General features: G+C 36.2%; 2 protein-coding genes across 5 annotated transcripts; both read left to right on the top strand.

Moving 5' to 3' along the window:
- Positions 1 to 484: 484 nt before the first annotated feature.
- On the top strand, positions 485 to 6,076 carry LOC107691644 (vacuolar protein sorting-associated protein 26B-like). The gene is made up of 6 exons (XM_016490376.1): positions 485 to 980; positions 2,255 to 2,411; positions 2,544 to 2,708; positions 2,850 to 3,025; positions 3,171 to 3,313; positions 3,577 to 6,076. Exons 1-6 carry the CDS (start codon positions 758 to 760, stop codon positions 3,709 to 3,711), a joined length of 999 nt encoding a protein of 332 aa, XP_016345862.1. The 5' UTR covers positions 485 to 757; the 3' UTR covers positions 3,712 to 6,076.
- A 3,888-nt stretch (positions 6,077 to 9,964) lies between these two features.
- Positions 9,965 to 23,098, top strand: LOC107691643 (fasciculation and elongation protein zeta-1-like). 4 transcript variants are annotated; one of them, XM_016490375.1, is made up of 10 exons: positions 9,965 to 10,235; positions 12,031 to 12,394; positions 13,871 to 13,922; positions 14,966 to 15,052; positions 15,474 to 15,639; positions 20,247 to 20,521; positions 21,079 to 21,159; positions 21,271 to 21,346; positions 21,476 to 21,541; positions 22,286 to 23,098. In XM_016490375.1, exons 2-10 carry the CDS (start codon positions 12,078 to 12,080, stop codon positions 22,345 to 22,347), a joined length of 1,182 nt encoding a protein of 393 aa, XP_016345861.1. In that variant the 5' UTR covers positions 9,965 to 10,235; positions 12,031 to 12,077; the 3' UTR covers positions 22,348 to 23,098. The 4 variants fall into 4 exon arrangements, with proteins under 4 accessions (XP_016345861.1, XP_016345859.1, XP_016345858.1 ...); XM_016490373.1 differs by having other exon boundaries at positions 9,966 to 10,235; positions 12,043 to 12,394; positions 13,823 to 13,922; XM_016490372.1 differs by having other exon boundaries at positions 9,966 to 10,235; positions 13,823 to 13,922.
- The last annotated feature ends 834 nt before the right edge of the window (positions 23,099 to 23,932 follow it).

Here is a 23,932-nt window from a genome sequence, read left to right as displayed (position 1 = left end):
AAAACCAGAGAGAGAGAGAGAGAAATATCAGTGTTGATGTGTTCTAGGCTAGGCTAGGCAGCGCATATCCTAGATTTATGCTTTCGCTGTGAGTGGAAATCGTATACAGTACCACAGTCGATCTAAAAAGGCGATTGTGCATTAACAGCTGTCGACAATGTCGATACGCAAATGAACGGTCTGAACTAGGGCTGCACGATTAATTGCATGCGATATCGCGTTAAATATCGCATGCGATTAATCGTGCAGCCCTAGTCTGAACATAATTTACACATCACATTTTTTTTATTTTGGTCGCGTATGCGCACCACTTATGTGCACCCTTGGGTATAAAACAACATGTTGTGTACATCAAATTATTAAAAATGAAAATATTTAAAACTCCTAAATACAACTACTCTTACGTACATTTGACTCTTGGTAAATTAAAATCAATTTGTTAGATTTGATTTCAGTCGTCTCTTTAAGACTTTTATTTTGAAAAGAAAATTTACGTGGACTACACTATCCCGGTAGTAAATTCATTTCTGAAGCTTGTGCCTGTTTGTACATTGCCGAAAAAAAAATCCTCTGCATGTGTTAATAAAGTAGCCATATGAAGAATTCGCTCAAATTGATTTTAAACAGCCTATTATAAACGTACATGCATTGCAGAAGATAAAGTAGCTCGCTTGTGAACAAGACGGAATTGTATTGATGTGGAATTGGGCCAGGTGTTAGAATACAAAAGGATTCCAGTCCAGCACAAGGTGTCGGGATGAGCTTCTTCAGTTTCGGACAAACTGCTGAAATTGACATAGTTCTAAATGATGCCGAGACGAGAAAAAAGGTCGAGCACAAAACAGAGGACGGGAAAAAGGACAAATACTTCCTGTTTTACGATGGGGAGACAGTCTCTGGGAAAGTCAACGTAACCCTAAAGAACCCAGGCAAGAGACTCGAGCATCAAGGGATCAAAATAGAATTTATCGGGCAAATCGGTAAGTACAACGTTTGAACGAGCGATGCTTGATGACGCAACGTATGTGCTGTAATGTGAGTATGTGACAATTCAACATTTACATCTGTGTTCGTTTGTGTCGCGGGCACATTTGTTTTGTAAAGCACGTTTCATTAAGGGGGATCCAGACTTAAGTAATAACATGTTAATATGTTGAAGTGTCAAATTACAAACACCTAGTCTCGTGACATATGACACATTTTTGATTCGTGAACGAATCGTTCTTTCGAGTTGGATATTTTCAGTGAACTGAACGAACCGGTTCACAAAGCCTTCCTAATGATTCCTTCACGATTCGCAATTAATCTTTCAGAAATCGCTCTGAGCGTATCTTTATATGACAGAAATAGCAAGAGTAATCCACAAGTATGCGGTTCCGAATTCAACCAACAACTCACCGACCTGTTCGGACATTTTTCCTCACTAGTCGAGAACTGATGAGTGAGGCGAAAAATAAGTTGATTTTTAAAAAGCAGAAATGTTACAAATTGTAAAACCTGTACTGGAAATGGTTTATCAACCAAAAAGGAGCTGGACTTAAAAATAGCCTTAACTTTTTCAGTTAAGAAAGATAAATAAAATTGTATTATTATTTAATGTAAATGCAAATTATATTTAGGGTCTAAATAAATGTCGCGATGTTAGCTGAATCATGGCTACAACAATCTGAAGTGGAACAGATTAAATGGAAAAATAAAACACTCTTATAAATAAAACCCATAATGAGCAGTACTATGTGCAACAAATAAGTTCTTTTATCCCGTTCTTTGAAACGATTTGTTCAAAAGAACCGATTCTCCGAAATGAGTCGACTCCAATCTCTAGTAAAAAAGGCGGTATAATAGGAACCACACCCCTAGATGCTCGTCACAAGCTATGAATCCTGTTTTTATTTTCACTAATGAACAGGTTCCCTAAAAGATGCTTGTTTCTCCCTGTTCTATGTATTTAAAATGTAATGCATTTCAAAGAAATGTGAAGAAACTTATGGAAAGAAAATGTCTTTTTTCACCTGACGCCTATTTAATTAATCAAGATCTTTATACAGCCTTATTTATTGTATATTAAAGGCATAGTTGACCCCATAACGCTGTGTTGTTCCATACCTGGCAAACCTAACAAACGCAAAGCCTTAACGAATTGTTCTCACTTGAAAACCAAATACACAAACAAAATATGAACATTTTATTAAGAAACCATGTCAAAAGTTGTGCATCTAGTAAAATTTTTCTCTCCTGTGGCTTTTTCTCTTAGAATTGTACTTCGACAGAGGAAACCATCATGAGTTTGTCTCTCTGGTTAAGGATTTAGCTCGGCCTGGAGAAATGGCTCAATCTCAGACCTTTGATTTTGAGTTCACACACGTGGAGAAACCGTACGAGTCCTACACAGGCCAGAATGTAAAACTACGGTATGTTCCCGTTGTGTAGCTCTGGAAAAATTGTTTATATGAGCTCCTACAATATATTGTGCACTTAGTTGACAGTTAACTCTCTGATGTTGGTTTAGATGCTTTTATTTTAAACTCTAATTCTTCCTACAGCTATTTCCTGCGGGCGATCATCAGCAGGAGACTTAATGACGTCTGCAAAGAGTTGGACATTGTAGTGCACACACTCAGCACATATCCAGAACTCAACTCCTCCATAAAGATGGAGGTGGGAATTGAGGACTGTCTACACATTGAGTTTGAGTACAACAAGTCCAAGTAAGTCAAAACAGCCAGAGAATGTGAGTTTATGGTTTTAACTTAAAACAGTTAATATAATTTAAATTGGTCATCCACTGATATCCTGCTTGCATTTTTCCCTGTTTTGTTTTTGTTTGTTTTTTTAACCTAAAATGACAGGTATCACCTGAAAGATGTGATTGTAGGGAAGATCTATTTCCTGTTGGTGCGAATTAAGATCAAACACATGGAGATTGATATTATTAAACGGGAGACAACAGGGACAGGGCCAAATGTGTACCATGAAAATGACACCATTGCAAAATACGAGATAATGGATGGAGCACCTGTACGAGGTATGAAACAATTCTTAACACCTCCGTTTATAAGGATTACGTTTCTGATGGATTCATGTGAAACATACAACATTTACAAGTGACTCGTATTTTCAATGTTGAAATGGAGTGTACTGATTTTTTACTTTATCTTTACTGGCTTTAGGTGAATCCATCCCTATCCGTCTTTTTCTGGCTGGGTACGAGATGACGCCCACCATGAGGGACATTAATAAGAAATTCTCTGTTCGTTATTACCTGAATCTTGTACTCATTGATGAAGAAGAGAGACGTTACTTCAAACAACAGGTTGGTCTTTACTTTCTTACTAAATTAATAAATAAAAAATAGCAAACTAAATGTGAAAACAATTAGACTATATGATCAAAGGCACTTTAATTTTCATTATTGATGTCCAGAAATAACTACTTTGACCACTTTGATTTTAAGGATTCATTCTCGTTTCCATAGCAGTAGTGATATTTTAACTATTAAATGCCCAGAGCATGAATTTGTTTCAATTAGATGTGTATGAAATTTGTGTATGAATTGACACTTTTGTGGATTTTTAGGAGATTACGCTATGGAGAAAGGGAGACATTGTGAGGAAGAGCATGTCCCATCAAGCTGCCATCGCCTCCCAGCGCTTCGAGGGCTCGGCGAGCTCAGAGAAAGCACTCTCTCAAGCTAAAGAGGAGGACGACTAAACCCAACCATGTCTTCTCATCATCTCGTGTGTGTGTTAGAGAGAGTGTGTCTGTGTGTGTGTGGATTTATAGAAGCTGCGTGCTCCCAAAATAGATGGCAATGTAAACATGATATTTAACATTCTTAAACATACCAGTTTATGATCAACAAGTTCTTATTAAGTTGCTTTTAAAAAGGGATGGATATGAAAAGTAAAAACACTGATTCCAAAAACCACAATTCGATATTTACAAATTCTTCTTGGCGGTTCCTCTGAGATTGTTTACTTTTTGCCCGCCACCCTGAATTTAATTGACTCTGTATATTTATTTCAAACATTTCAGCAGTCCATCTAAACAAAACCAACACATTCCACTCTCCATCTTCCATTTACAGCCTTTTTCAAATTAATTCTGTATTGAATGTTTTGTTATTGTAGATTTTTTTCTTTCATAACATATACATTGCATACAGTATTCCGTTTCTGTTTTTAATGAAATGGTGTTTAACTAATTCATATTTTTAGTGCATTTTTTAATACTTACCGATACATGCCTTTTTACTTTTGTTGCCATTCCGGAAGATAAATGATAAGCACTTCAGGGTTTTTGCCAATGTGATTTCAGTGTCTCCATATCAGCCCAAAATTACGTAAACATTTCTGCTTAGAGTCAACAAACAAACCAAATTAATTTCTATACAGGTATGTAGCTAAACTGAAATGCACCTGAATTTTATTTTTATTTTACCTGTCAGATTGTGCTGATATAATGATATAACATTATATGAACAAGCTCCTTGCCATGTTTTTAAAAGTGTCTAAAAAAATAGAATTTTAATTCAGTGTTATTGCTGTTGATGTTTTGGTATGGGAAACCAAAATGTTTGACGTTGTTGGGTAACACTTTACTATAAGGTTCAAAATGCTAACATTAGTTAATGCCTTAGGTTTCAAGAACTAAAAATTAATCTTAGTTAATGTTTATTTATAAATTAATTATGATTCAACTGCTTATTTGTTAGTTCGTGTTGGCTAATAAACTAATGTTAACGAATGTTTAAAGCAAAAATGTACTATTTTTATGTAAAAGTTAACATTAATCAAGATTAATACATTTTAAAGGATTAACTATTGAACAATCTTATTTTAAAGCGTTACTAAGTTATCATTGGTTGTTTTAATGTTTAATGTTCTTTAATTCATGTCATTTCTAGAATTCAGGTGGCATTAATATCTTATTTTAGTTCTCATTTTTTACCAACACTGGAGATCAACTTTCATAGTACGTCACATTTCTAACCAGTCACTAACCAATATGTACTTAGAAATCTTTGACCGTAACAGTACAGCTTAGCAAATACTGATAAAGTGTGTGATCAGGATGAAAAGTATTAACACTTAGTGTAGTGTAAGGGATGCATATCCATTTTGAGATTGCAGGCTCATTACGGCTGCCTTGTTAGTGGCTCTCATTGTCGTGATTATTTCTTGTCATGTTAGGACCGTGGGGGTGTTTATCTGTCCGAAAAACCAGGATGAATTATATAACAATGAGCTGCCTTCTGTGAGACTGCAATTTCACAATATTGGTCTTCTGTTAGTACTTCCATTCACTTAAGTAGTAAATGATCCTTGTGTCCGGCAATGAACACTAACTAAGATCTAGATCTGTGATGTGTTTGAAGAAAGATCGTGACATACTGATCACACACTAGGCTCCAGATATTGTTTGATAAAATTGCCTTTTTTTCCTCTTTTTTTTTGCATAGCATGTAAAGAACCCTTGCTTTTGGTGTCAAACTAGTAAAAGATGGCAAGGCCTGTCACAGAGGGCTAAAGCTCACATTTCTATGTGTAAGTGATCCCTCCGCTCTGTTTCACAGATCTAAAGCATCTCTTTGCAGAATACTCATGGCTCTATGTGCCACACTGTGTTTACTGACTTCACGTATATGGTTTTACAAATTAGCACTGTGTATCCTTTCAAAACAAAGAATTAGTTGTTTCCCAACTTTCTTTACATTTATCATTGTGCAAAAAAAGTGCTGCTTAAAATGGCATTAGATAACCATATTTCTATATTAATATTATGTATGTACAGTATATATTTGCAGAACTGTAAGTATATGATTTTGAAATAATTTAGAAATCCCTCTAAGGTACTAGCAGAGTTTGCAAAATGGATTCTAGGAGATTCTAGAACTGTGCTAATGTAAAATATGAGTACAGAACAGACAGCCTAACTGCTCTTTCAGTACTTGTGCTGTATATGACATTTTGTTTTTACTTTGATTCCTCGGATTAAAAAGAAGAAGAAAAAAACGCTCATCTTTTCCCTCAAATAAACTTTCAGTGTTGCGTGTCGTCATTTCACCAGCAATGGAACTCAGTTTGGAAAAATAAGTTGTGTAAAGTAAGCTGTTTTGTGGTCTTATACGTAGTGTTGCCATTGTGAATATTTCTCATTAAATAAAAATCCACAAGGTCTATCTTTTATATATATTTAAATATCTCTTAAAAGAGCTAAAGGAGTTTGAACTGGTCTTAAAATGAGTATCTTTTACCTTTAATAAACTCCAGTTTCATTTTTTCATCTTTCTCCAAAACAATTTGATTTGCATGGTAAAATGAAACTTTTTGAGGTTAATTGAGTTTCTAAATGCTGAAAATCAGTCAACAGTAGCTCTTGATAACCCCAAGAGGGCAGACTAACCTCATTTGCCCAATCAGCAAAACACTTTATAGCCAATTTGATAATAGGATTACAATGTATTCATTTTACATATATTATCAGCTACACGGTACATCAATGAATGTATCACAAGTTTCCACAAAATATTAAGATGCACAATTGCTTTCAACAAAAATAATAATTGTTTGTTGAGAACCAAATCAGCCTATTAGAATGATTGGCTGCTGAAAATACCATTACAGGAATAAATTACATTTTAAAATATATCAAAATAGAAAACTGTTGTTTAAAATTGTTTTTAAAAAAAATCACATGACTGTTTTTACTATATTTTTGATCGTAAGGTGGGCATAAGAGACGTTCAAAAACATAAAAACCTTACCTACTCCAAACTAGGCATTTAGGTATAAGATTTTTTATTACTCACTTACTGTACAATGTTCCAGATGAACAAGTATAAAGGCAGATACCTTAGCCGATGAGTTTTCAATAGTGTGTGCAGTCCTCTGGCTTTGAGGAGATGTACTGTACGTTGTTATTGATCGGCTGGCCGTGGTGCTGACAGCTGTATTTTCCAAGTGAATTCTGAAGCTGAGAAGAGAAACCTGGATGAGTACTGATCATACCTCTTTCTCTACATCTGCAGAATTCAAGCCCATAGACACTAATGAGGACTGAGGAGAAAAAACAAGTCTTTGTGTTCAAATCCTGAACTGAATCTGTCACACAATATAGAGTAGCCGTACAACATGTGTTTTCCTCGGGGAGGCTGTTTTGTTCCTTGTGAGCAATAAAATCACTTTTCATTTTGTAAAATTCAATCTGAATTATAAAAAAGAAGGCACTAGTCGAAATAATATAAAGGTAATAAAATTAAAATAATGTTATTTTTGTTACTGTTATTACTACTGCTAAAAATAATAAGTTATTATTAAATGTTATTATTAGGCCTATTTTAATAAAAAGAATGGTTGGATTTTTTATTAAAAATTTTATTGCCACTTTAATTGAGTTTAGTTGACTGATTTACTGATAATGAGTCAAACTACCATCTTGCCCTACAAAAACAACTGGAGGTTCATGTAGTACATACAGTAACTTGCTATCACATCATAAATATTAAATGTCAGCTGAAACAACATCTTAGCTCAATAAATCCTGCGGCCACATTGTTCAGACCTATTAGGCCTTCGGTGGAGGCGTGGAGATAATGGGCCAGTTCCAATCCTTCACCAATAACCACAGCAACTGCTCCAGGCAATGCTCAGCTGCATAAACCCGGTTACCATGGCGATGGGGCCTCCGTCATTCCAAGTCTTTTGACTGTGTTGTGGAGAAGCGTTGCATCTGTGTGAGAAGGGGGAGTCTTGCACAGGAAATCAGGTCATTGTGTGTATTTCTCTTTTTTTTTTCATTATTTCGTCAAATGTTATTGCAGTATGTAATATGGATGGACAGCAAACATGGGGTATGAGATGATCTGTGGTTTAAATTTTTTTATTTATTTTTTAATAAAGACTTTTTTTCGTTTTGGCAAGTGGAAGGGGTTTTGAAAGATGCTTTGAAAAGGTCTCTGCATCGAAATAATTTTGATGATAAAAATAGGCAGATTTATGATCTAACAGTTTTGTAGTTGTTGAATACATTCGACAATGATTGACACTCCCATAGGAGATTAAGTCATATTTGTCTTTGAGCTTTGCAGAATATTCCTCCCCCTTCATAAAGACCCACTACTGTTACTTTCTGCTCTCTCCTCCTCCTTATTAACCATTAATGGACTCACATGGTTTAAAGTCTGATAGACAAAGCAGTGCCACATGCATGCAGCCAACAACTGTCCTAAACTATCAAATATATTAAAGCATGCTAGAATTATTAACAGTTCATATTCAAGTAGCAAGCAATACACCTGCATTTGTATTTCAGTCACATGCTTCTAGCACCGAAATGCATTTCGGAGTAAATCTGGCCACATGGACAGGAAGCTTTACTATATAAGGACCAGACATCCTGTGATGTCTAAGCTCTATTAAAGCAGCGTGTGCCACACTTTTGTTGTTTCCCACAGTCATCTGCTCAAAACTGTGAACGCATTGTCTGTGATCCACAAAATCAGATGCTAATCCCTGGAATATGGCAAGCCAATTTTAAGCAGCTTGTTTGCATGCAGACACATGCATGCTGGAGAACGTCTCTAACTGTATGTGTCTTTCTACAGGCTGAGACGCTGATTAAAACTGTGAAGGATATAGGGCAGCAGGGAGAGGGGCATTACACATGGGAGGTGTGGATATGTGTGACGTAAAGGGCAACTGGGCAATACTACGGCCAAACTAAACGGGTTCTTTATGCCCCATCAGTTCCTATAAAACACGGTCTTTGTCTTTGCTGCATTTCTCAGTCTTTCTGACTCGCTGGATGGCCTACAGAGTCAGACAAATCTAGCCGGAAACAGCGTATTTTGCCTGTTTGTTCAAAGTGTATTAACAAATGATGTTTAAACAGATACAACTTTTGATTTTATTAACTAAGATTAATAAATACTGTAGAAGTACTGTTCATTGTTAGTTCTAATGTTATGAAACCTTACTGTAGAGTGTTACCATAATTATTTTCACGTCATGTCCGATAACTGATAAACAGCACATTATTAAAATTCTATTCTATTTTGTTTAAATAAATAAAAAAATAAAACACTAAAAACTAAAATCAATTGCTGTGATTGCTACAAGGCAAAGGAATTTGGGGATCACAACATTATGATGTACATTATAATGTAGTAAAAAAAATAGATATTTATTTTGAGATTTGCAAAAGATTACATTTAAAAGTGTTATTAAATTGTTAGTGTATTTCAAGTTTTTAAAGGCAACTAAATGTAAAATTAGGGAAAATGAGCATGAACAATTAAAATCATCCACTACCTGATATTACGATATTGAAAAAACATAAACGTTATTTAAACAAACAAATGTAGACTTCAATAAAACATTCTATAGGTCACTAATCAAATAACCAAATTTGTGACATTTGACAATATGTTAATTTGAACTTTTCACTTAAATTGTTATACCAATAATATCACTTGTATTTTTTTATTATTATTAAATTATTATAAAAATACAATACAGAAGCATTTTCACATAGTGGTCTCAGACTTTCTGACCCTACTATGCTATACTATTACTCTATATGACCCCACAACATTATTAAAATACTGTAATCTTGCCAAATGTATAGCTTTTATTTCAATAGGAATTACTTGACAGTAAGGAACTGGCATACATGCTGTTAGCAAGGCTTCCTCATTGAAAATCCCTTGAGCGTGCTTTGAGGGATAATGAGAAGGGGATCCTGCCAAGAGACCCCTGATGTGGCCGATGACAAGTTCAAGTTGTGACTAAAAGCCCCAGAACAGCTTCTCTCCATTACCTACTATTTTTCCCCTTCCTTAGGACTTGGTTTATGGCAGATTGAGAGAAAGGGAGCGGGAGGGGTAAGGGGCGGAGAGAGTGAGGTGCATGAGGAGAGGAGCAGAAGGGGGAGGGGCGGCGAGGAGGATGATTCCGTCAGTTGCCGTAGCAATGCGCAGACTCCGTGGAGCAGGAGAGGACGGCTGCTGCTAATGCTCAGAAAACAACACTCTGAGCCTTGACTGGCTTAGACAAGACGCCGTGGACTAGAACAGCGGCCATCACGACACGGAGCTTCTGTGTGTGGGATGGGAATGATTTTGTCTGCTGTCGTTTCATCCTGACCAAGATTTGCTGATGGTGGTTTCTCTCTGACTATATTGGAACAGGAGGGGCTGTTTCTAACCAGATACACAAGGAGAGATTCTTCTGCAGGTAATTTGTTCCTCTCTCTTTCTCCTCCATCACTCCGTCTCCATCCCGCCATTGTTTTCCCATTATTCCCACTGGGAAAATGGGGTAAGCTTGATCTCCATCCGTTCTGCATCCATCCCTTTTTTTCATTTTCATTCTGCACATATTTCTAGAAAAAATATAATTGTTATTTTTGTATTGCACAATTTGAATATTGTTCTTCCATTTGAATAATCAAAAATAATATTTTCAAATCCATGTGGTGTGACCTAAAAAAATGGTTAAAAATTCTTCATTAGAAACGATACAGGGTGATGTTGTATTTGATCTCTGCCATGCTTTATGATGTGATCCGCCATATTTCTTCCCATCATAGCTCATCAATTAATCTTATCTTGTGACATGGTTGTGTTCATTTTCATGTTTCACAACATAGGTCACACCTGCCGCAAGCACCGTTAACTGGCACTCACAAATTCATTCTGTGATCCAAATGTATCCTCTATGTAGTGCGTTTGAGAAATATCTCTTGCATTTTTCAGCACAGTGATAAATATGAATGTAATGCACATTTAGATGACGTCACTCTGAGCAGAGGTCCCACAGCAAAAGTGTTTTATTCCATGGCCACAGTTTGTTCCATCAATATGCTATTTACATTCCTGCTCAATCCCACCACTTTACTCAGGCAGTGTGAATGAGGGGCAGTAGTTTATCACTGTAACATTGAATTACCTCTGTGTTTTGTTTTTTTTGAATGGGTTTTGGCCATAGGCACAGAATTATGGGTGGCGGATAAACAAATCAATCAGTAGCCAAAAACCAGGAAGTGAAAAAAGGTAATTCCCTTAATTCTGACATAGTACAGACAGACACATACATACTAGGGTAAAGTAAAAGAGTGTATTAGTGGAATGGAACTTTGCTGACTAATGTAATGTTGGGGTAAAAGCTTATGCAAGCCTGTTTTAAATGGATTTTTATCCTGCAGTCTTGATGTTATGCCTGATAAAGCCTGTCAAGCTCATTCATGGGAACTGTCAGATCATAGGCCAACAAAGGATGTAGGAACTAAAGGGTGGATGTTATAATAACTCTCCTCTCAACCTGAACTTGTTAATTTCAATGAAGAGCGAATCTTTGTGGAAGTCATCTTGAGCTGAATAGAATGTAAAAAGCATTTGTTTTGGGTGAATCAGAATTTAACAAGATGCATTTTTGCCTAGAAACGCTCATATTGTACCTTTTAATTTGCTAAAAATAAATGTTAAAATATTAAATTGATATAGAGTGTATTATAAGGCAGTAATAATTGCAGAAAAAAGCTAACGTATATATTTCTACATATATATATATTTTCATATGTTTGAGAAAGTGAATTTGAATTAGCTATAATTGCAGGTTGACTCTGGCTGCCTCACAGTCCCAGAATTCATTGGGGGAAAATCCCAGAGGTTCTGCTGAAGCAACCACCATGCAAATTAAACACAATTACTTTCACTCTGCTTGAGCGAAATGCAGTCATTCTTGTTCCCTGCTCGCTTAGTGGAAAGGAAGATAATTAATTTAACGAGATGTCATCTGAGAAAAACTGTATTTCATAGTCCAAATGTTCATAGTTAAAAAAGCCTCACAAAATGTTCTTGCCTCTGAGGAAGCCATTGCTGTTATATAATGTTTCATATCCAAATACAGTTTTAGCTGAGAAGTGAAAAATCTATTTGAATTACTCCACATTTTAAATCCGCATTTTATGTTTTAGATGATGAGTTGAGATTTTGAATGAAAGATTGACAATAATCATATTTTTAATTAGGGACTGTTGCAGCGGCAACCTCAACGTGCGATCAAGAGGGCATCAGGATGGAGGCCCCTCTGGTCTGCCTGGATGAGGAATTCGAGGATCTGCGGCCCTGCAAGATGGATGAGCTCGAACCAGAGCAGCTTGCCTGCCGGCCTCACAAAACCATTCCTCTGGCCCCGTTGTGCCGTGAAGAGTTCTCAGAGCTGGAGAACTTCTCTGAGATGATGAGCTTCAAGTCCATGGAGGACCTCGTCAATGAATTTGACGAGAAGCTGAATGTGTGCTTCCACAATTACAACACCAAGACAGAAGGTCTGGCACCTGTTCGCAACCAATCACACGCCGAGGAGGATGAAGAGAGGCTTCAAGATGAAGAGTAAGATCGTTTCTGTTCCACTCCTAATATATGTCAAGTAAATACATGTAGGTAGATGAATGAATGAATTTTGAATGAAGTTTGATGCATTTAGCATCATGTTTTTGCACCACCAAAAAAATCTAGTATGGATACTGTTATGACTGTGCTGATAAATATGCCCATCCAGGCTGTCTCTCTGCAAATCAAAAGTGAGGACATGTCTGACAGGCCTGCCAATCAAACTTTATAAAAACACCCATTGTCCATCACCAGAGCCTGTCTGTGTGCGTGTCCGTGGTTTGGCCGTGAATTATTCAGCAAATTTTTATACGCCTCGGTGCTTTTGTTTGTCCTGACTTGTCTGTGCTGGCAGCCTGTCACCATCCTCTCTCTGCCATCAAATCTGCCTCTCACAAAATAGGACAAAAAATCCCTTGGTCTAAATATAGCATACATTCTTGTTGATTTAAAACAGTCAAAACATCATCACTGATTGAGACTGTAATGGCAAAAATATACACAAATATTAGCTAGTAAATAAAAAAAGAGCATAAAAATGACAGAAAATGAGATTTAAATCAAAATGTTTTATCCTTTTTGTAGCCTTGTAAGAGATAAAAATGAACATGTCACTGGGGTTTCCTGTATTTGCATCTTGCTCATTACTCTCATAGTTTGTGCTGTAAATATGTCATTGATTTATGATTTGTTAGCGTGTTATTTTTCTGCGCTTCCCACTGTGATGTGTTCTCTTTGCCTGTGGCTTTTGTTCTTGGCTTGCATTCAGACACAAATCTGTCCCTGTGCTAGAATTCAGCCTGTGGCTGTGCATCTGACGAATTACAGAAACCAGCCTGCTGCAGTTCTCAGTATTTTATTTATTTAATTATTTTTATCTGTGGTTGGTAAATATTCTAGATAAGATGTTGCAAACAGAAATTAAACTCCTGACAATGGCATATGGGTAGATGATGAGTCTGTACCAGTTTGGTGTTGTTGCATGGCTGGAATGGAGGCTGGTAGGCTTGTGTCTGTGTGCCCTCAGAGGATCAGCACATTTTGAATGGCCACTTGTTCCCTGGATGACTAGACAGAAGCACAAAGAAAGTGTGGAGAGTAATTTCAGTATGTAGATAAACAGATAGAAAAGAGAAAGAAAGCACTGTCACTAGCCCAGTTATATAAATATGCAAACCAGCTACTTAAAGAACATCTTAAAATAAACATGTGCACATAAAACTAATGCTCTATATTTGTCAGTGCTAACAAATCATAATTGATACATATACATGAAATTCCTCAGTTAATGAAGTGAGTGCTTATTAAAGGTGTTGTTAAAGAATGCATTATTCATAATTCTGAGAACGACTGTCTCATTTGTTCCATTTTCATTGTGTGTCGGTTGGAACATTGTGCGTATAAATGTCCATGCATGTGTTTTTGTAGCGTGTGGGATGCTCTGACTGACAACTACATCCCCTCCTCTGTGTCCAGCTGGGACGACCCCACCTCAGAAACACTGAACGGCAACCTCTCAGACCAGGAGGTAAATGTCTGCTCTGCTCTGATAACATTCATGGTGTTGACATGATAATATACTGCAGGGTTACTGTATAGATTAGTGCTATAGAACATGACTATAAGTTAAAGTACAATAACGTGTTAGGGACAACAAACCTTTTACCAATGCAGACTTATATATATATATTTATACTTATATGATTATATTACATTATTTATAGTAATTTAATATTATAATGTGAATTTTATCATACAATGATATTACTATTTAGATTACTCCTGGTATTAATATTATTATTTGGTTAATATCAATAAATACTATTTTATTGTTAAAGGTAATTTATTAATAATATTAATTAAATTATATTAATGGAACTGAATTATGTTGCAAAGAAGTTATCACTGACGCATTGGCCATCAAATATCTTGAACTATATTTTCTTGAAACATCTTGGAATATCTTTCTCCTACATTGAAAAAGCATTTATTTCCTCTGCTCTGAGCAAATGACTGTAGCACTATATGAGAGTACAGCTTTGCCCTCTTGATTCAGGGTGTGGTGTGTATATTTATGCCAAATGGACGGCAGATACAGTCACTCGCTGCCAAAAACCCAACCTGATCTACTTTCTCTGGCAATCAGCCTGTCACACGCTTTGCAATAAACAGTTTAGACACAACAAAAAATCCCACAGAAGCTCTGAATAATGTCCATGACTAACTGGCATTTCTGTATATTCTTTTATATTTTGTCACCATGTGAAGTGAGTCAGTTACAGTCTTTACATAATATTACACTAATTACCAACTACTGCAACTGGTCAGATGTGAAATGAGGTAATCTAATGCTAGCTTTTGACTAGTTTAGTCAAGATTCTGTTGTACATCAATGCGGGCTAGAAGAGCTGCCAAGATAACATTTGAATGCACTCTCTTCAACACATTACCAATGAGTGTAATGGAACTATATGGAGCCATTACTCTTTGCCATCTTGTCATATTGATATAGCAGGTGCTACTAAACATGTTGAGAAGCTTTTCATGAACGTATTTGTCTTGGTTTTAAAGATCCATGAAAAAGAAGAGGATGAGATGAACGAGAAGAATGACAATGCCAACTGTCTGAGTGTAGAACCTCTTATTACAGCTGATCAGGTGAGCCTAAAATTTTCCAGCTGCCTTTTAAAAAATAGTGATTTTTGTCTGTTTTCTTTTTACACAATATAAACAAATGTGTTGCACTGGTCAAAAAAAAAATTAGAATGATTATATGCTGTTTATAGTACAGGATTATTTTTGCGTTTAACAATTAATGCATCAAAAGGTTAATAAATTAGTGTGCCAGCATTTTGTGGCATTTGTCAGATACTAATGGTTGATACATTTAGCCTAATACTGTATTTGTACATCGAGCAGGTTTACGCTTGAACAGTAACCTAAAGCTTTGCTATATTTAAAATCAAGTGTGCTTCATTTATTTATTGCAAACAAAGCTAAAATTCAAAGCTACAGTTCTGTTGTGTCCTCAAAATTGTTTAAACGCCCACTGAAATCTGTCATTTATTCTTTCACCAAGGTGATTGAGGAGATTGTGGAGATGATGGAAAACTCACCAGATCCTGGAGAGACAGAGGAAGAGGAGGAGGATGATATCGGGGTGTCTTCCTCTAAAAGCAGTCCCTCTCTACTGGAGGAGATCCGCATGCTGTCTCAGGCCTCCAACAACAACTGCTCCTATGAAGGTGCTCGTTCAAACCTGCAGTTAATTAATATATGTGAATCTCAGGCTGACTTTTGAAACTTTTTATGAATCTTCAGATGAAACTAGATTTAAACTAACTAGATAAAAAGTTTGAACACTCAAACAAATACTGCTTTAAATGTAATTCTGTCATGACAACTCTAGGAGGGATTGGCATGGTAATGTACATGACAATGTTAATGTATTTGGTCTTGGCGGAATAGATCTGCTACGCTGCTGCTGCTGCTGCGGCAGAGCAAGTACCGAGACTTGCTACTGCCAATATATCCACAACATGCTGCTGTGAGCATGTAAGAAATATTGCTGCTGCAAATACAGACCTGCCAACCTGTACGCATTTTGCGTAGCAGATACGCATTTTGACTTCAAAGTACGCTGGTACGATTTGTGACTCTAAACTACGCAAAAAACCTGGTGACGCCTCTGTCCATGTGCAGTATTCAAAACAAGCAACAGAAAAAGATGAAGAATTCAACCAATCAGAGCGTTTTTTAAGGTTTTGCTTTTAAATTTCCTTGTCAGTGCTAACAAATCATAATTGATACATATACATGAAATTCCTCAGTTAATGAAGTGAGTGCTTATTAAAGGTGTTGTTAAAGAATGCATTATTCATAATTCTGAGAACGACTGTCTCATTTGTTCCATTTTCATTGTGTGTCGGTTGGAACATTGTGCGTATAAATGTCCATGCATGTGTTTTTGTAGCGTGTGGGATGCTCTGACTGACAACTACATCCCCTCCTCTGTGTCCAGCTGGGACGACCCCACCTCAGAAACACTGAACGGCAACCTCTCAGACCAGGAGGTAAATGTCTGCTCTGCTCTGATAACATTCATGGTGTTGACATGATAATATACTGCAGGGTTACTGTATAGATTAGTGCTATAGAACATGACTATAAGTTAAAGTACAATAACGTGTTAGGGACAACAAACCTTTTACCAATGCAGACTTATATATATATATTTATACTTATATGATTATATTACATTATTTATAGTAATTTAATATTATAATGTGAATTTTATCATACAATGATATTACTATTTAGATTACTCCTGGTATTAATATTATTATTTGGTTAATATCAATAAATACTATTTTATTGTTAAAGGTAATTTATTAATAATATTAATTAAATTATATTAATGGAACTGAATTATGTTGCAAAGAAGTTATCACTGACGCATTGGCCATCAAATATCTTGAACTATATTTTCTTGAAACATCTTGGAATATCTTTCTCCTACATTGAAAAAGCATTTATTTCCTCTGCTCTGAGCAAATGACTGTAGCACTATATGAGAGTACAGCTTTGCCCTCTTGATTCAGGGTGTGGTGTGTATATTTATGCCAAATGGACGGCAGATACAGTCACTCGCTGCCAAAAACCCAACCTGATCTACTTTCTCTGGCAATCAGCCTGTCACACGCTTTGCAATAAACAGTTTAGACACAACAAAAAATCCCACAGAAGCTCTGAATAATGTCCATGACTAACTGGCATTTCTGTATATTCTTTTATATTTTGTCACCATGTGAAGTGAGTCAGTTACAGTCTTTACATAATATTACACTAATTACCAACTACTGCAACTGGTCAGATGTGAAATGAGGTAATCTAATGCTAGCTTTTGACTAGTTTAGTCAAGATTCTGTTGTACATCAATGCGGGCTAGAAGAGCTGCCAAGATAACATTTGAATGCACTCTCTTCAACACATTACCAATGAGTGTAATGGAACTATATGGAGCCATTGCTCTTTGCCATCTTGTCATATTGATATAGCAGGTGCTACTAAACATGTTGAGAAGCTTTTCATGAACGTATTTGTCTTGGTTTTAAAGATCCATGAAAAAGAAGAGGATGAGATGAACGAGAAGAATGACAATGCCAACTGTCTGAGTGTAGAACCTCTTATTACAGCTGATCAGGTGAGCCTAAAATTTTCCAGCTGCCTTTTAAAAAATAGTGATTTTTGTCTGTTTTCTTTTTACACAATATAAACAAATGTGTTGCACTGGTCAAAAAAAAAATTAGAATGATTATATGCTGTTTATAGTACAGGATTATTTTTGCGTTTAACAATTAATGCATCAAAAGGTTAATAAATTAGTGTGCCAGCATTTTGTGGCATTTGTCAGATACTAATGGTTGATACATTTAGCCTAATACTGTATTTGTACATCGAGCAGGTTTACGCTTGAACAGTAACCTAAAGCTTTGCTATATTTAAAATCAAGTGTGCTTCATTTATTTATTGCAAACAAAGCTAAAATTCAAAGCTACAGTTCTGTTGTGTCCTCAAAATTGTTTAAACGCCCACTGAAATCTGTCATTTATTCTTTCACCAAGGTGATTGAGGAGATTGTGGAGATGATGGAAAACTCACCAGATCCTGGAGAGACAGAGGAAGAGGAGGAGGATGATATCGGGGTGTCTTCCTCTAAAAGCAGTCCCTCTCTACTGGAGGAGATCCGCATGCTGTCTCAGGCCTCCAACAACAACTGCTCCTATGAAGGTGCTCGTTCAAACCTGCAGTTAATTGAATCTCAGGCATCTCAGGCTGACTTTTGAAACTTTTTATGAATCTTCAGATGAAACTAGATTTAAACTAAAAGTTTGAACAGTTTGAACACTCAAACAAATACTGCTTTAAATGTAATTCTGTCATGACAACTCTAGGAGGGATTGGCATGGTAATGTACATGACAATGTTAATGTATTTGGTCTTGGCGGAATAGATCTGCTACGCTGCTGCTGCTGCTGCGGCAGAGCAAGTACCGAGACTTGCTACTGCCAATATATCCACAACATGCTGCTGTGAGCATGTAAGAAATATTGCTGCTGCAAATACAGACCTGCCAACCTGTACGCATTTTGCGTAGCAGATACGCATTTTGACTTCAAAGTACGCTGGTACGATTTGTCACTCTCTAAACTACGCAAAAAAGAAAAAGATGAAGAGTTCAACCAATCAGAGCATTTTTAAGGTTTTGCTTTTAAATTTCCGTGCGTTTTATTTCTCTCCAAGCTGGCTCTGTTTGTGTGTCCGTGAGTCTGCGTGCTGAGATGAGGAAACGCCTGCATCTGAAAAAGCAACACACGCCGAGCATCTTCCCTTGTAATGACTAAACCTTTTGTCCAACAACAAAAAAGAACATTATAACATTCTTTTACTGCACAACATCAGACAAATGTTTAAAAAAATGTCCTTCTTGATCTGATGTGGCTTCTTATCACAGAATGATGCAGAAATATATTCTACACTGGAATAACGGCTAAGTCGATTAGCAGTGGATTATAAATATAACGTTACTTAATTATTTAAATACTCAAGGTGGTTTTAAGAACACAGATAAACATTGTCGCAGTACAGTGTTTATTATCTTAATGTTCTTTTTGAACGTCATCATTTAAACCGTTTCTGTCTTCTTTCATTCAGTTACAGTGATAGCTGGCTGTTTTTGTCCATATTAGGGATTTCCTGGAGCGTCCTGAGTTCTATTTCTTCTATAATGTACATGTGGATTTTCTGCGCAAGGGCGCCCTTAGGCGTCCAGTATGAATGAAACACACATTACATGTGTTCATAGCACTAAATAATGGCCAATCCATAAAAATACTAATTATTTTTTTTAAATAGCATTTAAAAATAGCAAAAAAGAACTAAACCAAAAACTGTGGTAAAAAAAAAAAAAACTGAGGTATTTATTTAACCGTGGGCTAACTGTATTGTTGCATCCCTAATGTTTACTCTGAAATACTGTATAACAGGAATATCACAAACTGAGTGCAGACCCTGATTATTAACCTATAAAAAATAGAAAATATATTTAACATTAGATCTTGCAAACCCCCCCCCCCCCCTTTCCAAAACTTTCCAAGGTTGGCAGGTCTGCAAATATAACATACATGAAATAATAGCATACATATATAGCATACATGAATCACCTCGTAGCAGATCTATACAGGTGGAGCTGGGGAAGGTGGAGGATTTCTGAAGCAAGCTGCAACTGCTACGGCAAGCACTAGTCATATTTTTGAATGTTGAGCAGCGAGCTCATTGGCTACCGATACAGGCGATAACCAATAAGCTGTGCCATGTGATAATGATGTCATTAGGTCAGATTTAGTTAGACCTATCGAACTGCGCCATCTGGAGTTTCATGCCAGAACTCTGTATTTGATAAATACAGTTCATGGACAGGGGACTGATTATCTTTATCTTTATAGATAAAATACAAGCATGATGTCTGTCAGCAAAAGTCTCATTTTTATATTACCAGATCAAGGTCAATATAAACATGCTCCCCAGGAAATGAAACCGGTGCCTATCGAGTATATAGGGTAGGTTTCTATTTTAAACTATGTTGTTTCAGCATTTCTTCATCACACGGACAGATGAAACTGATCATGTTTTTGAAACCAAAGATGCAGTAGAGTAAAAGCGAATGAAAAATAGCCCATGTCAACTGAGAACGACACTAAAGAAACATTACGTCACAACATTAGTCACAGTGTGAAAGTCAAGTGTTGCTCGCTTTGATCAAGTCTTTTTAAACTGAATGTTTGTCATGCAGGTCTGAGGCTGATGCCAAGCTCGGCGCTGCTTGACATCTTGTGTCGAATGGAGGCGGCGATACGAGAGTATTCGGAGGAACTGGTGGCCCAGCTGGCCCGGAGGGATGAGCTGGATTTTGAGAAGGAGGTGAAGAATACCTTCATCACAGCTATGATGGAGGTCCAGAACAGACAGAAGGAGCAAAGGGAGCTGAGCAAGCGCAGGCGTAAGGACAAGGCCATGAGTCTACAAGGATCTGCCCGCTCCGAGAAGACTGGGAGCATGCCTGCAAAAGTACGTGTGTTGAAATGAACTGCATGTTTACCTCCATTCAGTCTCCATGCACAGACATCTCTCTCTCCGTTTAATGGATCTCGCCCCATTACTCTTCAGCTGCACTTAGCACTTTCTGGAAGAGCAGGGGAAGCATTCCCCTGCAGTATGAGCTGTGAAGGCAATACCAGTAATGCCGCTGTGATTTCATTACATCATGCAAGAACTGCATCTCTGCGTCCTCATCCTCCATGTTCTCACAGGGATGAGTTGATCATTTTAGTTATTCTGTACACAGTGACTAGAGTTAGTGGCAAAATTGTGAAGCTCAAATTTAATATATTATGTTTGCACTTTTTTCCTGAACTCAGAAGCTTAGGATTTTAGCCAATAAATTATTGTATAGCCATGTCATGGCTGATAATTGATAAGTGGCTACTATTATTATTTTTTAAATTAATATTTGTTAAAATGCACAATCATTTCAGAATTTTTTTCATCATTTCTAGATCCCCAGTTGAATTTTACCAGCTTCTAAGCCTCTGGCACTTACTATTTGATGTTTTAATGTTTTCCAGCGCTTCAGCATGGAGGGTCTTTCCAACATCCTGCAGACAGGCATCAGACAGACCTTTGGGACCTCAGGAACAGAAAGACAGGTAAGGAGGAGCATTTCAGTTAATGTTCTGAACTAAACTTGCATATATATGCAGGAATAAGATCTGATTGTAAACTCTTTCTGATTATTTTTTCATACGTATGTTGGACAGTACCTAAACACAGTCATCCCATATGAGAAAAAAGGGGCTCCTCCATCTGTGGATGACTTGCAAATGCTCACAAAAAGTAAGTGTACTTAACTGCACTCATACTAATGATATTTGCTAATACTGATTTATTTAATATTTAACAAATTTAGGCCATCAAAGGAAAAAAAAAGTAGTGACCATTAATTCAACTGATATTGTTTTTCAGTTCTTTATGCCATGAAAGAAGACAGTGAGAAGGTCCCGACCCTCCTGACTGACTATATATTAAAAGGTAAATCTAACACTTCCCCCCCCATAATTAGAATAATTTTTAAAAATAATTTCGTATTATTATAATTTTTGTGTGTTTTTAGCTGTCATCATTTTTATATAGTATTATTATTTATTTAGAAATTTTAGAGAAACTAACTGTGGCTCTGAAATAGCTTATAATTTGAAAACATTTTACCAGCTAGGAATTGTCTTTTTTGATCATGTTTATTTCTACCTCAATTTAATGCAATAGCTGGATTCACAGAATATCACTGCTCTCCTCTAAATATTCTCATAAATAACTCACCTGCATTATTTTAGTATCACTGAGTTTTTGAATTAGTTTTAATTTTAATTTTAAAGTTGTAGTAATTGTGTTGTTTGTTTTTTTGTAATTTTTATTCGTTTTTTGTTTTGTTTTGATATGTTTAGATAGTATTACGTTTTATTTCAGTTTGAGTTATTTTAGTGCATCAAGTTAAACTAAATGAAATGAGAAATGTTGCTTTGGCAACTAGCTGAAATGAAATATTTTTTTTATATTTGATTTTATTTCAGTTTTTTATGGTTTTACATTTAATTAAATATAATATAACGCTATATAATACAGTATATAAATGTATCTGAAGTACATGCACAGACATTTAGTAGTGTTGAGACCAATAACACAATATCACGTCTCTATCCTGCAGTTCTGTGTCCTACCTAAAGTCTTGAGCGTGATGTGCTGATGGTGAGACTGTCTTCATTCGTCCTCTCTCAGTTCTCCAGCCCAGCTGCATGAGCTCCCTTATTCTGTATCAGCGAGGGACCCTGAACATCTAACCATCCTTCTCTTGCTTATCTAATGACCTTTGACCTTGCTCATCTCACTGCCCTTCCTGTATTCACATATCCACGAGGTTCATACCACAGCGCCTGGTGCTTTACATGTTTTCTACTACGTACGTTACTACGGGCCAAAAGCCATATGGAACGTGTAAGGGTAACAGGTGAACGATAATCGGTTTAACTCTACGATCAGGTAATATTTTTATTTTTATTTTTAAATATACACCTAACATAAGGCATTTTACATACTACTCAGTCATTCACATCCGTTCTGAACACAGGTGATGATGAGAAGGGCATTATTCACAATCTTATTAAGGCGTAGATTAATTGATTCGAGAGCACATTTGAAAATAATCCATCCATAATTTCTACTTTTGCCGTTTTAGTATTGTGGCTTCATTTCAGCCAATGTTGGTTGAAAATACAGCATGTTTTAGTGTTCTACATTAATGCCAAATTATAGGGAGGAACCTTGTTTTAGAAACCTCTTTTTGACTTTTCTTATTTTGGGTAACCTGAGATTTTTTTTCATCCTGTGTATGAAATATTCAGTTCTACGTAATGTGGTTTCTTTGACCATCCATTTGTCTAATAAAAAAATTTGTTTTTTTTACTTAACAGAACTGTTATTCATGCCTTGTGCTTACATCTTTAATGTATATATTTCTTATTTACTAAGGGACATGGAGGAATGTGAAGTATTGCTGAGTTATGATTCCAATAAATGTCAAACCCTGTGAAAGCCTGAATGACTGTTTCATTATAATACCGCAACATTCCACTAGAGGTCAGTCATATGCAGGTCATTACAATTCATTCATTCATTCATTAATTCATACACATAGCTTGTTTGCAACAGCGTTAGATGTTTTGTGTCGTCTAAAAACAATATCTGAAATATATCAAATGTTAGATAACGCAAAAAAAAAACAACAACAGAGGAATAAATGTTTTGCTAATTTTGAATGTTCACCACTGTCACCTTAGCTTAGCCATACGGAGTCTGACCCTAAATGTTACACAGCTTGCGGCTTATTTATATTACGTAACGCGTTAGGTTATCTTTTCCAAGTATTACTAATAATGGGTCACTAGAAATGTCCTAAAACACTAGTTTTAATAGTATCTTACCTTATGCTCTCTTCTTTTTAAAGCAAGTCTTCTTTCCACTTTCCAACAAAAAGCGCGCGAAAAATTATGCGCACGCACGACTGATTTTTATTGTGCATTAATTTACTTATTAGTAAGCATTAACATAAAAATAGGTCATTGCTGGTCAATAAAGCCAGGACTGGATCACAAATAGGCTACATACATATGTTAAACATCATACAACATATATGAAATGACAACAAACATATATGAAATGCTAAATTCCGGACTCTGCAGAACATTACATTTCCTAGTAAATGAACAGATTGCATTTGTACAGCCGGTTTCTTTTAATCAAAAATATGAATACAAAGTGTTTTCATGTCTATACAATAAAGGTCCTATAGAGAACAGTTTGAGGTTGTCCAGTCTGCGGATGACAAAAAGATTGACATGGGTATAGGCAATGAAACATTTCTAATAA

Source organism: Sinocyclocheilus anshuiensis, unplaced genomic scaffold (assembly GCF_001515605.1).
Source record: "Sinocyclocheilus anshuiensis isolate Anshui unplaced genomic scaffold, SAMN03320099.WGS_v1.1 scaffold186, whole genome shotgun sequence".
Taxonomy (NCBI): Eukaryota; Metazoa; Chordata; class Actinopteri; order Cypriniformes; family Cyprinidae; genus Sinocyclocheilus; species Sinocyclocheilus anshuiensis.
The sequence above is the reverse complement of the archived record's forward strand: the minus strand, read 5'-3'. Positions and strand labels throughout refer to the sequence as shown.

What these genes read in the sequence shown, in the direction of transcription:
- LOC107691644 (XM_016490376.1), top strand. Translation starts at nt 758, where the DNA reads ATGAGCTTCTTCAGTTTCGGACAAACTGCTGAAATTGACATAGTTCTA. An exon ending in GGCCAGAATGTAAAACTACG is followed by an intron (nt 2,412 to 2,543) that starts GTATGTTCCCGT and finishes TTCTTCCTACAG; the next exon opens with CTATTTCCTGCGGGCGATCA. An exon ending in TTTGAGTACAACAAGTCCAA is followed by an intron (nt 2,709 to 2,849) that starts GTAAGTCAAAAC and finishes CTAAAATGACAG; the next exon opens with GTATCACCTGAAAGATGTGA.
- LOC107691643 (XM_016490373.1), top strand. Translation starts at nt 12,078, where the DNA reads ATGGAGGCCCCTCTGGTCTGCCTGGATGAGGAATTCGAGGATCTGCGG. An exon ending in CTCTTATTACAGCTGATCAG is followed by an intron (nt 15,053 to 15,473) that starts GTGAGCCTAAAA and finishes TCTTTCACCAAG; the next exon opens with GTGATTGAGGAGATTGTGGA. An exon ending in CAACAACTGCTCCTATGAAG is followed by an intron (nt 15,640 to 20,246) that starts GTGCTCGTTCAA and finishes TTTGTCATGCAG; the next exon opens with GTCTGAGGCTGATGCCAAGC.